The sequence below is a fragment of the Melanotaenia boesemani genome, chromosome 1, assembly GCF_017639745.1.
Source record: "Melanotaenia boesemani isolate fMelBoe1 chromosome 1, fMelBoe1.pri, whole genome shotgun sequence".
In the NCBI taxonomy this organism is placed as follows: Eukaryota; Metazoa; Chordata; class Actinopteri; order Atheriniformes; family Melanotaeniidae; genus Melanotaenia; species Melanotaenia boesemani.
The window spans coordinates 18,413,441-18,427,813 of NC_055682.1; the positions used below are offsets into that span (position 1 = coordinate 18,413,441).

Below are 14,373 nucleotides of genomic sequence, written 5' to 3' on the forward strand. Positions count from 1 at the left end.
TATGCAAAGGATAGCTATATGTAAACAAATATCAATACTTGTTTGAGACACTGATGTCACTGATTTTAAGCTGGCAGTTTACAGAAGAGAAATAAACATTTCAGTGAACTAGTCATCAGCTTTTCTATCAGAAAATGACAGCTTGTGGATTGTTTTGCCACTCAGATCTGTCAGTCAAATCTGATGAAATGCGTCACATTTTTGATTACTTGTGTGCCATTTCAGTGACGTACCACTGAGGTACGACACTGTCTTCAGCTTTTACACTAACCGAATTATAACAAAGGCTGCAAAATTTCACAAAACCGTTTAAAATGTGTAAAAATGACCCCTGAAATGTCTTTGATGTCCAAGCTAATTAATATCGATGCCATGGGATCACCCAGGATCGAAATGTAAATATAGATAAGTTGAGCTTTTGGGGTTAACTTTTAGGCATCTTGAAGAAATCTTAGTTTTCAGGAGCCTTAACAATATGGTTTGAATTCTGCACACATTCCTCTGATTGTGTAAATATTTTTCGGTTTGCAGCTCTACAACATTAACATTCTCATACTGTTTTTGGTTAATCACAGCAGTTTTTGCATTGCACATACCCTTTATAAGGCCATGTGTGACCACAAACATCATGGTCTAACAATGTCTAAATTCATCTCATACATATTTACTTCATAATATCTCTCTTTTATATGTTCAATTTAAGAATGTATTGTCACTACTACACTTGTAGACGCTGGACTACATTAACAGGAGTGGATTACACAGTTGAGACTGGGTAAAAAAACAAATGCTCAGCTAAACTGGTGCACAGTTAAAGAAATTACAACTTAAAAAAAAAGACATTTGAAAGACAATTTAACTTCCTACGCATGTGTAACGATCATCACAAGTCAATGTGCCACTCGTCAAATCTCTACACTAGGTCACTTATATGTTCAGGACTTAACACACACAGACACAGGTGATAAGAAAATTAAAATAGTCCTATTGTGCATTGAAAAGGACACTAGTCTGAGTGCATTCAGGGGAGATACAGTACAATCTATAACAACAGAGTGCCTAGTTTCTGATTACTGTGCTGCATGGTGACATATCTAATGGCTGGCTTGTAGGATGTTGTACTGTAACTGATGACCTGACAGACGAGGGGTCAGGTCTGATACTGCTTCTATGTAATCCTACAGGCTTCAGTATGGTTAGGAAGCCTCGACTGATTGGATGAAAGTTCACGTTTACACACAACTCCACTCCAAATAAATATATATCTATTATGAATATGCATAATAGTACATTTACAGACTGCCAATTTGATATGTGCTACACCTCTAGTCATCAAATATCTTTATTTTATATATATACATATATATATATATATATATATATATATATATATATATATATGTATATATATTTGTAATTTTTACATTTAGTTAATAACATTTTTAGTTTATTTTTCTTTTTTAGGATTTGTGCAAACAATACAACAATGGATTGTAGCTTTTCGTGTTTCTTGTTTGTTCTTATGACTAAAACTGATGCACACTGAAGAAAGTAAGTCTACTTGTGTGTCAATGACAGCGTGTTTGGCCTAAGAGTATCCCTCATCCTGCCTGTATCCATAGCCTCCTCCCTGGGCTTCTTCCTGGACATACTCCTCCGTCTTTTCCCAGCCAGTAGCCCATCCTCCGTTCACTTGCGTGGTGGCGCCGTATGTTTTAGCGGGACCACCAAAAGCACCATAACCCTGAGTGATGTCTCCCGTTTCCTCTGCCAGCTCATCTTCATCTATGAAGCCACACTTTTCCTCGCTGGTCAGTTCTGGGTCTGCCCATGGCTGTTTTTCTCCTGATGCAAAGATCCCATAGAAGACCACACCCCCATAATGCACAAGAGAGGCTATCAGGAATACATACTGCCACTCCTCTCGAGTCTAAAGAGGAAAAGGGAAAACATCATCAACAGTTACTAGCTATGTGCCATTCACATACTTTTCTAAAAATTACAGATCACAGCTATTTGAGAGAATAAAAATTATTTTATAGTTGCATCAAAATATATGTTCTTGTTCCCATGTGGCTATATTTATGAGTGTAGTTACATGAATATGTCAAAGGGTATATTTTTTATTCTTTACCATCATAGAATGTGGAAACAATAACCTAACTTGGACAATGAGAGGGGAAAAGGAATGCTGAAAATTAAACTTATCTATAACAAATGGGCTAAAGGGACATTATGTATTAATATATTATAATTTCATGTATTTATGCTACTGGATATGTACCAGTGCCATAAAATAACCCTGTGTTTTATAGTCATTATCCTTGTATTACCTGTTAAAACTCAAGTGAATGCCATCACTACTTATTGTTATATTCACCACTGAAACAGTGACATTTGAATAAAGTGGGTTGATAGAAAAGTAATCTGGAAAATAAAACTAATCGACTCAATAAGGGCTGGCCCGTGGGTTTGACAAGTGCAGCCAATGTCATTGTCTTTAACCCCTGCAGTTTTTCTATTGGCCAGCAGGGGGTGACTCTTTTGATTTCAAAAAGATATCTGATTACATGATGAAGAAATCTATGTTAAAAATCACCCCACTGCTCATTTGATTTACTACCACAGGAAGGTTTTTTTTTCTGATAAATGTTTGGTCTAAGTCACAAGTATGAAGCAGTCTTTAACAAACCATGATGAGCATTTTATCAGATGTGATCCCACTCGACTAAACTAGGCAAAAATCAGAAATTCAGGGGGTGTAATTGTCTAGTCGTTACCATATGGACAAACACAGTGTCAGTGGGATCTTAGTCAGATCCATTGGCTCCTCTCCAGATCAGATGGCAACAACTCAAATGCCAAACTCAAGGCTTTAAAATGAGTATCTACCATTGTGGCTACAAGCACTTCTTTTACAATTCGTGGGTTTTAATAAGACTTCCTTTACTTATTTACTTATTTATAATGAGACATTAAGTGGAAGCTGGAAAATTGTGCTTCCAAATATGGGATTCTGTACCTTTTGATTCTATAAAATATGCACTGTAACAATACTGAACACAAAACATCTAAAAGTAATAAAATGAACGTTTTTCCACATGATCTATGAGCTACATTTTCCCAGTTCACTGTTTCTTTCCCAGGTTCAGCGATTCGCAAGAAGTGCATAAACATTTGTTAGCATGAAAACATTTATGAAACACTGAAAAGTCTGCCATTATATCTCCTAATTTAAATTAATCTACATTTTTACATTACTTTTTCTATACAAAAATATCCCTCATTATTGGTTTATAAAGACCAAGAGGGTGGTGTTACAGTTGTTCTCAGATTATTAGTTAAATCTCTTAACTTCTTTCTAATCTGTTATAGACCATTTCTGTAATAATTACTGTATTCACCATGTATGATTGCTAAGGAACTGAAGGACTTCACTCTATATTTTTCTATCTTCTCATTTGCTTGTAAAAATAAATTAGAAGAGAAGCTCTATATAATGTTCATTGTTGAGAGCTTAAAGTGTTACCTTGTTCTTTGTCATTGCACCAACAATCAGTGGACACACCATCCCAGACAGAGTACCAACACCATTTGAGATGCCCATGAGGATGCTAGCATAACGAGGAGCAATGTCCAGGTGATTGACGTTAAAGCCTGATGGGACAAATGTAACATAAAATGAACACATTGATATTTTGATATCTTGAGATATTTTACTTCAATCAGAAGGAAGTCCAGTAAGCCAGATTTTAACTAATCTAAAAGTTTACTGTATGAAGACTGTGGGTCAAGTAAAAAAAAAAAAAAAAGAACAGAAGCAGGCCTCAGCTGAAGACAAAAGCAGCAGAGATGGTGACCATCTTGTTGCAGAAATAAGCATCAAGTCGCCACACATCCTCCTCCCCCACTCTGAATGAGTGAGTGTCCTCGTGAGCCGCTGCACACTGCCTGCCTGGTTTATCCCCTGAGACAGCTCACACTGAATTATTAAACACTCCAGGCAGGAGAAAGCTTGAGAACAACAGGCAAGGAAACTGATTTTGCACACAGTCACAGACCTCTGTATGCTCTCTAACTGAGCAGCAACATAGCGAGATCTGTTGAACAAATTAATGAAGAAAACCAAGAGGTTCAGGTTAAGGGCTAGTACAAGCTGCAGTCAGATGTCTACAGAAAAGCCTTACACAGTTCAAATGCTTGCCTTTCAAATACCAACACATTTTCCAAATCATGCCAAGAAATAGTTACACCAACATATACTCCACATTTCCCCCCCTTGACATTTGATTGTTAGTATCCTCTTAGATGTCCCAGATCAAACATTAGGTACACTAAAGCCACGGGACAACATTCATCATTTCAATTACAGTACATTATAAAATGATTTAAACCTTATATTATGCTCTCAACATATTAAAAGTCTGTTACAAACCTGATATAGCAAATCCACTGAAGCCCACAGCCAGGACAAGGAAGGAGATTGCCATTCCTTTGCTGTGGGAATATCCAACCACCAGCAGCAATGTGGCCTCCATGCCAAATCCTAACAGAGAGAGACAGTGGGTCACACATACAGACACATGAACACAGAAGCACACACAAAGCCCACAGGCTGCCCGTCGTTGTGGTGCCAATTGAATTAAGCATGATACATGCTCTGCACTCAATTACGTAAGTGACAGATATGAAATCAATGCACATCCACAAGCAATGAGTCAACTGAAGTATTGAACAAAAAATAGATTTTTACAAACATATAAGTAAAACCATCTTCAGCCTGCAAAGAGCAACTAGAAAAAAACACCAGCATGGATGTGACACTGTGACAGTAACACCCTGTAGCTGTGCAGAGAGAGGTGTAAACTCATCCTGAGCTCAGACTTTTCACCTCCACAGTTCATGATTTTCCTGACAGTGGTGGTTGAAAGGATGTTCTTGCTACGCAGGTGGTCGGCCAGCTGGCCACCAATGGGCACAATGATGGTCATCACCAAGTGTGGGAGGGCAGACAGTATGCCAACCTGCAACCGCAAATATAAAATCAGCCAAATGGAAAGCCATTCAAAACATTGGTTATGCCTTTCAAAGGAAGTCAAAGACTAAATCACTTTTTAAATGCAGTTTGTTTTATCAGTTTCTTTCATTTGTAACTTTCTGACTATCAGCTTCTTAGTGGCCAACATGAACACAAACTAATCTGTCAAATTCAGAGCAGTTTAGGAGAAACCTGCTCTTCTGTTTTTCTCTTACATGCTTTAAATGGGAAAAAGCTGATGTTGCAAATTTCATTCTCTCACTCCTGAACCTCCAACATAACAGACTAATATATCTCTGTAACTTGCTCTATAAGAGCAATTAAATTTATGTTTGACATTCTGAAATGTCAGATTAACCTTTATTAGACTGTCCAGCTGATGGATTTGCATCTTTAAAATCTTTAAATTGTGTAGGTTGTGAGAATATCTCATGAGTGCTATTTTTGTTCGTATGTGAGAATTGTTCAGGTAACTTTGTCCTTTACAAACATCCCTCAGAATTTGGACATTCATTGTGGTGCATTTATTCATGAAACACACATTACATATGACAGATGTTATAAAGTCATACTTATTTGTCAAAATAATCAAATAAAAGTATTAAGTGTTTTTTTAATTATTATTAAATGGTAATGCTTCTTTTGAATGTCATCATTTTCATCTATGGTTGCAGTGACTAGTCATTTGTTACCTGTCTTATGGTGCAAGCTCACCTTGCTTATCTCAAAGCCAAACACTTCTTCAAAATATGCAGGCTGGCTGATCAGCAGCAGGTAAAATGTCCAGCTCCTGCAGAAGTTTGCCACAATGATTGCATAGACAGGCATAGAGGTGAAGAACTTCTTCCAGGGAGTCTTGAATTTCTGTAATAAATTATATTAAAAGATTTGCTCATATGCAGAAAAATAATGTGAATTTAAATTGCAATATTCTCTCTTGCTGGTGTAAAAGGCAAGGAGATGGCATTGCGTTGGTGATTGTAAAACTAGCTTCAAAACAAATGACTGGAAACAAATCACATCGGGTGGAACCATTTGTCTCATTATCAAGATGATGCCCTCTCACCTCTGAAGGACCCATCAGCTTGGCGCTTTCTCCAATGCTTTCCTCGATATAGCAGCGTTCCTCATCAGTGATGGACGGATGTTCAGCAGGGCTCTCATAAGACACAAGGATCCAGAACATATACCAGAAAATGCCAACACATCCTGCATATTACAGACAGAACACATTCAAAATCTTTAGTTAATCATAAAGAAATACTGCAGCAAATTTGACATCAAAAGTAAGAATGCAGAGAACATGTTAGCCAAAATGCCTGAGAGAACAAAACCCAGACTGGAAAGCTTACTGTACCCAGTCTAGTGGGAAAGATGGGGAGGGGGGATGGGGAGGGGGTATTTATTGACACACCAAAACAACGGGGAGGAAATCAATACACAGTCTGTCTGGATAAATCTAGTTGACTCTTGTTGGACTCTTTCACTTTCAAACTCATAAGCTTTAACCAAGTTTCTAAACACAAATACAGTATCTGTTTTTTATTTTATTTTATTTATTTATTTATTTGCTTGCATGACAATATACACATTCATGACCTCAAGGTTCTCATCGGTCAGGCTCACCATAGACATAGAACACTGAGGACCATCCTGAATACTGTACCAGGATCCCAGCCAGAGGCATTGCTATCACTGCACCAGCATAAGAGCCTGCCAGACATTAACATAAGATAGTGAACACAACATTTCGGTTATGGAGCCAGTTTGCAGATAGACAAATTTGACAAATAAGTATCTACCACAGAATGAGATGGTGGCCAGACGACTCCTCTCCAGTGGTGGAGCCCATTTACTCCAAATGCCATGGCAAGCTGGGTAGGTCACACCCTAAACACACCACACAGGAGCAGTCTATTCATCAAAAACAGTGAATTTCCTCTTTTTTTTTTACTTATAGTACATTCAGACCAACTGTTTGTTTTAGAAATACGTGCATTTAATCAGTGGCCTGTGCTTGATATTGAATATTGGCAATATTCTTGCATTAGTTTACAGTAAGTTTGTGCAGAATAAGCAGAACTGTGCAGTAAATAAGGCTTTCAACAACACTATTATGATTACTTCACCTTCCACCTCAATTCAATGGCATTTGAGTTTAGGATGCACTCAAAATCTATCTGGAATACTCTCTCCTGAATAGATCTGAACAAACATGTATCTGTAACAATGAATGACTAAAAACAATTTACATTTTCACCCCAGTAATTACCATTAACAAACTGAGGATCTGATGAGCTGTTCATGGAGCAAAGCAGGCATGGAGATATTAAATGTTCATCAGTCACTAATTTGAACAAACTGTGTTAATATAAGAATACAAATTGCATGTTTTTTTCTTGCAGCAGCAGAACAGTGCAATGCTGTTAGTTTTTAAGGGGTGAGATTTCCAAATGCAATGCATTTTTACAAAAAATATTTATATATACAAAACTACAGGCCACAGGCTAAAGAATATTTACACATGACACCCACCAACGATTAATCTTTAAATATATTTACGTTTACTGTCTGTCACTTATGTCATAGGGCTGCAGAATCAGCTTGTAGTATTATTCACAATAAACAAATTAACAGAATTCCACAAGCAGGGATATTTCTGTGTGTTGGGTTTCACTATGAAACCAGATGATGTGCATTACATCAGCATTTTGCATCTCATCCATTTGTACAGGCGCACTCCACTGTTGTGTAACCAGGAGACAAAGTGTGACAGAAAAAAATTTACTTGATTGTCCTACAAAAACAAATTGTGGAGGCCTGGATCAATACTGCTCATCTCACATTTCCCCTGGCTGTATGCACAGTCTGTGTATCAGTTATTCTTTTGTTTGGAGTTATTCCTCCATAAGCTGAAATGTATGTGACCTTTTTCTTACAATGATGGTGACAATCATTTCTCCTGATCTTTTTTTAAAATATTAAATCAATTGCAAACTTATTTTCAACCACAAATGAGATTTTTTTTTTTAAAACAGTGAAATGCCCATTCTTACCTCCACCAGTCCTTGTAATATCCTGACAAAAATCACACACCCATAGTGGACTCTAGCAGCTGAAGGAATGAACATGTTGAGAGTCGAGGTAAGGACAATGGCCGCTCCAAATACCCTGAAAATATAAAGGTGAGTTTGAAAAAATAGTTAATGCTTGAAATAATGCATTAAATTTGACTGTCTTTCTTTCTTTTTTAAATCAGTCTTTTGAGGGGTTGTATGGAGGGTTGTTTAAAAAAGTGTTTTAAAGCACTTTGCACAGAATTAAAATGAGAAAATGATCTAATCATTTAATTTATATGCCATTTTTAAATAGATTGAAATCTTCCACTTTAGGACTCCTTGGTTGATATTATTCCCACTGCCAAGAGCACATATGGCACAGTTGTGTGTCTGGTTATGATTGGCCCTGTAACACACGCGCTCTTTTGTCGTCATAGAAATAAATATTTCAAGCAGCAACGCCCTATTAACACCCTGGTACCATGTGTTGCTTAGCAACTGTTCTCACTTCTGTGCTGCTCCGAGATTTTTTTTTTTTTTTTTTTTTTTTTTTCATCATGGACGTAATGAAGTTTTAAAAATGACATTGACCGAAATAAAAAGCCAAATTCAATAATGATTTGGTGCAGCATTTCTGTATTGTAACACTCCTAACCGAACTTACTAATCAATGGAAACGAAAACTCCTGCAGCTAAATCTGTCAGTCCCTTGTTTAAAATTAGGCGATAGCACATCACATTCACAGCTAAAGCTATCAGTTTGTAGAGGAAGCTGCAGAAACTGAAGGATGCAACACATTTTTAATTAGTAATAAGAAAAAAAGATGCCTCTTCACATACTCATCTTGATATCTTTGCAAGTGAGCCAAGGCCATAAACACCAAGCTGTTTCTCATTTCTGGCACGTTCTCCCGCCCCTCTCATCTGCACGTGGGGGGCGAGCCCTAATCCGGTGGAGACTACTGTTGGGCACGAGACCAAATGATTCGATTACACCCTCGTGTCAATCAACAGGATGAGGCATAGGCATATTGGCTGGAGGAAAATATCATTAAGGCGAGATAAAGGCCTACAATAAAATTGGGGTAAAGCAGGTATAAATTTTTGTTCTGTGAGAGCTGTTTCTTTCTTTTCTTTCTTTTTTTCATGTATAATTTCCTTTTTTATTTTGTTAGCTTAACGATCATTGTCAAATTTATGGTAGATTATTCAATGTTTAGGCCTCTGAGGTTGCACTGTAAGCGGATTTGTTTTTCTTTAAACATATAGGAAATAGCCAGCTAGGAACCATATATCAAAATTCAAGCCCTAAAATGTGCACCGTCATATAAATATCACTGTTTAGCGCGTGTAGACTTTAACGTAAAGACTGGCACAATGGCAGCGCTCACGAGAATTAAAGCCTTTGGCGACCAGATCGGGTCTGGCGTCTATGCCCTGAGAGAGCGACAGATTAAACCCAGTTTCCCCCAGGGAGCTCATTAACAGGTGGCAGAAAGCCCTGACACTGGGAGCGTCAGGCCTGCCAGCCCTTTCCTTCACTGTTGTGTGCTGCTTTATGCACTGATTCTCTGTTCATAGATGAGAGCTGCTCATTCATTTCATATTTCAGTTTGGTCCCACTTTGTCTTTTTTTTTTTTTTTTTTTTTTTTTGTCGCAGTTCAATTGGATTTCATTCCATTTTAAACAAATTTTAAAATAAAATTTGCAATGAGGAAAAGATGAAGGGAGGGGCACGCCAACTGGAATCTCCTCCTTTGTTAACGATAATAAGAATATTAATGATTTATCTGCCAAGTGAATATTTGGTAAGTGACTGAGAGTGCTGCCTACCTATTTGCAGCCAGTCTTGAGGAAATGTATCCTCCGGGGATTTGCGTCACGATGTAGCCCCAGAAAAAAGATCCATGGATCATTCCCACTGTCTCTGGATCCCAGTTGAACTTGGCTTTCTGGTGGATAATATGGAAAATGAAAGCAGGGAGGGGGTGCGTGTAAATGCGATGGTTCAGAATTTCCATTTTTTTTTTTTTTTTTTTTTTTTTCTTGTATCACCACCATAAATTTATTCCTCAGTTTTGGGATTCCGCTGGAAGAGGTGGGGTTGTTTATTAAAAGCTTGGAACAGTTTATTTCCATTACTGTGCATTGATCTGATCTTCCAAATCTTTAAAAATCACAATAAAATTATTTGCATATCTAAATGGCTGAAGGAAAGGAAAATACGTAGTTGATTTTGCGGAAGTTGTCCACAGTGCAAAAATAAATAAGACTCCCTTCATTTCACATTTCAGTTTTGTCTCACTTCGTCCTTCTCTTTTTTTTGTGTGTGTGGTGCATGTAACATCCTCCGTGAGCATCGTTGCAATAAGTCCGCAGTTTACACGTATTCAGTTTTTTTTTGCAGGAAATGTCTCCTTGGCAATAACATGTAGTACCAAGAGTTATGCATATATAACTTTAAACCAAGTCTTCAAAATTCACCCACGTGCTTGTGTATCAAAATGATAATAATTGTAATAATAAACGAATAATAAATAGATTTAGGCCTTTTTAAAAAGCTATTGCTTGCAATGGCCTAAAAAGCAAGGGGGTTTTGTCCATTTTTAAAGCAGCTTGTTCCTATCCTTTTTAGGCACATATTCAAACCTTAATGATTCCATTTTAATCGTTTTAGATAGGTTAATTTTGCAGCAACTGTCCTTAGTGTGGTGAAAAATAATAGTTTTTTCATTTAACTTGCTAAAATAGGAATCTTGTGGCGGCAAGTACAGGGTATGCATTTTCTAAAAGAGAGAGAGAGAGAGAGAGAGAAAAAAAAACTAAAAGTAAATGTGCGTCAATATGCGTCTGCCATTGCCACACCTCTTTAATGATGATCTTGCCATTTTGGTGGATGGTGCTGTTGTTGACCATGCCCACTATGGCCACGCCCAAGTTACATCGGATGCCGAAGGAGATGCAGAAGCCCAAACCGCTCATGATGGCGATAATGTAGCGGCGAGGCAAGCCGAAGCAGTTGCAATCACACAGCGGGGGTTTCTTCTCCGCGGCCTCCCGAGGCCTCCCATCCTCCGTCAGCTCGATCACCTCCCCGGTTTTCTGCCTCCTCTCTATCACCCTACAACAGTCAGGTGAGGGAGACTCTGTCTAATGTGTTCCCTCCAAAATGAACATAATATAAGATGATGATGTGGAGAAAAAAACGATGCAATCTTCCCTAATAGAAATATTCCCAAAGAAATGTTTATGAGTTCCTTTCAATACTACAATTTCATTACAGGTTTAAACACGCTGGAGCCTCGTTGGACCATCATAGCCTGGCCATGAATGCCCCACGCAGTTCTTCACCATTATCAAATAACTGTGCAAGGCCTTTGGAGCGCCAGTATTTTGCGAGGAATAATATTTTTCTCAGTTTTTTAAAGAAGTCTCAGATATTTAAGGATCCAGTCAAATGGCTGACAAAAAAAGCAACGAATAAAAACCAAATATAATAAGAGGACAGAAAAGCTGAAGTTCGCGTGGAAAAGCTGAAAACAAACCAACATATCCTTCACTGTACCGCATTGCAGCAGCCCGCTCACTTTCACGCTCATTAGCATTCAGGGACACAGCAGCAGCTCCACACGCAGACACCCGTCTGTGGGCTTTCCTCAAACCCTCTTTTTTTTCCTTCCAGGAAAATGACGTTTTTTCGAATGACAATGAACACAGTTCCTCCAAATTACAGATGTAAAATGATTAAAAAGCACAAATCTGATTTATTTAAGAACAATTCCAAATAAAACATCCAGGTAAAAAAAAGGCATAAAGGTATTAAAAAACAATATTATTGTAAGCTTATATGACCTTCAGTGGAAAAACGTCCTAAATGAAAATACAGCTACATTGTCTGATTGTCTAAAAAACATCTGATTTATATTTGCAGTTTCTGAGGAATCATGTGCAATATATTTCATCCAAATTAATATTTGAGACATAGATCGTGAATCCACAAGAGAGTAGGTCTGTTCCAAAATTTAAACTCTGTAAAAAATCATTTATTCACTTGCATACAAAGAAATGAATCTCTTCACTGAAGAACATCCATGGTAATTATGTTCGTCGAAATGACCAAAGATGTGTTTTAAACTTGACACGGATCTCAGGCTGTATGTCAGTCATTGTGTACGCCACGAGCGTCAGACATGATACCAAAAGCTGTACAAATTGTGAACTAGGGGGGAGCGGCGGTCGCGCGTGGCCTGCACTCTTGTGAAACTCGTCTGCCAATAACGTTCATGTATAGGCCCCCTGCATTAGGATCCTGTGGCATCCAAACCCCTGCAAACACAACACTCGCGCGCACACACTCTTACACGCATGCACATTTTCATTGCATAATATCATTCTCACTTCTAGAGGCGTGACTAGAGATCCCTTTATTAAATTTAGGTGGCTCGTGGGTCTACACCATTGTCTTGTTTAAAAAGAAAAACATCAAAATTAATAAATTTTAGCTGAGGTAACACACGAATCTTAAATAATAAATTAAAGTAAATAAAAACGTCCTCACCTGTACATATGACCCAGGGTCTTCCCCGCAAATTCCTTGACCCCTGCCGAGGCTTTGGTCTTCATGGACTCCATATCCAGATTTTTTTTTTGTATTGGCTTGCTTTATGAAAATTATTCTACTGCCTCAGCATCATGTTACAGCTCAGGATGGTCAAGCAGCGAGTACGACTAAAGCAACAAACGAAGTTACAGTAAATCTGAGCCCAGAGGGGCGACGAATCGACAGACGATCCTAAATTTTAGCGCCAAAATGGAAAACACCGTTAAGGCTAAAACACCTCACAAAGAAAATAAATCAAAGGAGTTGTGCGCTTTCATCCACCTCCGGCTAATCTCCTGCCTGGCGTACAGTAGCCGCGCTAAGTGCCATCACGACAAAAACGACTGAAATTGAGAGCCAGCGTCGTAGAGCAATCTGAATTTGCAGCAAAATAAATAAAAGAGGACAAAGGAGTTAATGCATTGGGAAAAAATAAATAATTAAATCAAATAAAATGGCAAAGACCAGGAAGCAAAAGAGCGTGTTTGGAGTAGCTTCAATAAATCAAAGAGGGAGTGAGGCTGTATCGTGTCTCTTGTGGTGAGCGCAGGTTCATCTGACGTCGTGTTCAGCACCGAGGTCAGCGACAGCAGCTCCGCGTCCAACATCTGGCCAGCTGTTCAGCATAAATGAAGGCCAGAGTCAAAATACAACATGCGGGTTACATATATATGAGTCTTTTTCAATATGTAATTTCATAAAACAATGGGGGGGTGAAGGAGGAAATGTCGTATAAGTCGGTCGCTTTATCGCTCAGCATGAATCGTGTGAGGTTTAATGAAACCGTTTTTATTAGTTGTTTATTGCCTTTTAGATATCTAATTAAAGCAATCTTTCAGACAACAAGAGAGAGAAAAAAAAGAAAAGAACAACAAAACAAAACATGAAGGACAGTAACCTAGAATAAAAGCTGCAGCTCTCTCGGGGCGGTGCTATGGAAACCAAATGAACAGGAGTAGAACACCCCCACCCACCACCACCACCCATTCCATCCAACAAGCTTCTCCCCAACGCTGGAATTCATCAATAATTTAAGCATCTCAGCAATTCTCATCCCCCCGACGACCACTTCTTCCCTGAAGCATGAGGAAAATTTGGGAGCCATCATTATTGTTTCGATTTTCTAATTTTATATGGTTTCAAATACGTCATGTAGCCTAATAACTTTCAGACATGCTAATACACTGCACTTGTAACAATAATAGTACTACTACTTATAATAATAATAATAATAATAATAATAATAATAATAATAATTAATACTTTTTTAAGGCAGAATTCTTGTTGGAGACAAAGCCTTAAGGGGGAAAAGGACTTTGGCTTCTCTTGCCATTTGTGGGTATTGGACACCACCTGGTGGTTGTAAGTGAAATTCTTACACATTTGTTTTTGTACATTTTAATCATCTTTTGATTGATTGATTTGATTTTATAAATTACATCTTGAGCTTCAGCTCTTGCTGTAGAATGACATTCATCTTTATGTTTGAGCACAGCTGTGCAGAATGGTCCGTTTTTATAGGAAGCCTGATTTAGGGATAAAAGTTGCTCTGGTTGATTTAAAGTTTGGGTTGACACTTAACTGAAAGTTGGGATAGATGAAATTGTAAATGTTTAAAATGGCCATGTGCAGCCCAGTTAAAAAAATAAATAAATAAATCTTGAGATCTGATAAT

At 38.0% G+C, this 14,373-nt stretch overlaps 1 protein-coding gene across 1 annotated transcript; it reads right to left on the reverse strand.

Annotated features, from left to right (window-relative positions):
- Positions 1 to 1,416: 1,416 nt before the first annotated feature.
- Positions 1,417 to 13,399, reverse strand: slc17a6b (solute carrier family 17 member 6b). Its single transcript, XM_042000589.1, has 12 exons — positions 12,657 to 13,399; positions 10,964 to 11,219; positions 9,932 to 10,050; positions 8,095 to 8,209; positions 6,841 to 6,928; positions 6,665 to 6,751; positions 6,105 to 6,247; positions 5,753 to 5,902; positions 4,892 to 5,024; positions 4,436 to 4,546; positions 3,530 to 3,657; positions 1,417 to 1,930 (listed from the first exon to the last, which is right to left on the reverse strand). The coding sequence occupies exons 1-12, from the start codon at positions 12,728 to 12,730 to the stop codon at positions 1,589 to 1,591; spliced, it is 1,746 nt and encodes a 581-aa protein (XP_041856523.1). The 5' UTR covers positions 12,731 to 13,399; the 3' UTR covers positions 1,417 to 1,588.
- Between the last annotated feature and the right edge of the window lie 974 nt (positions 13,400 to 14,373).

Coding starts and splice junctions, on each gene's coding strand:
- slc17a6b (XM_042000589.1), bottom strand. CDS start 12,730: ATGGAGTCCATGAAGACCAAAGCCTCGGCAGGGGTCAAGGAATTTGCG. Junction 11,220..12,656: donor ACCCTGGGTCATATGTACAG/GTGAGGACGTTT, acceptor TGACTGTTGTAG/GGTGATAGAGAGGAGGCAGA. Junction 5,903..6,104: donor AGCTGATGGGTCCTTCAGAG/GTGAGAGGGCAT, acceptor AATTTATTACAG/AAATTCAAGACTCCCTGGAA.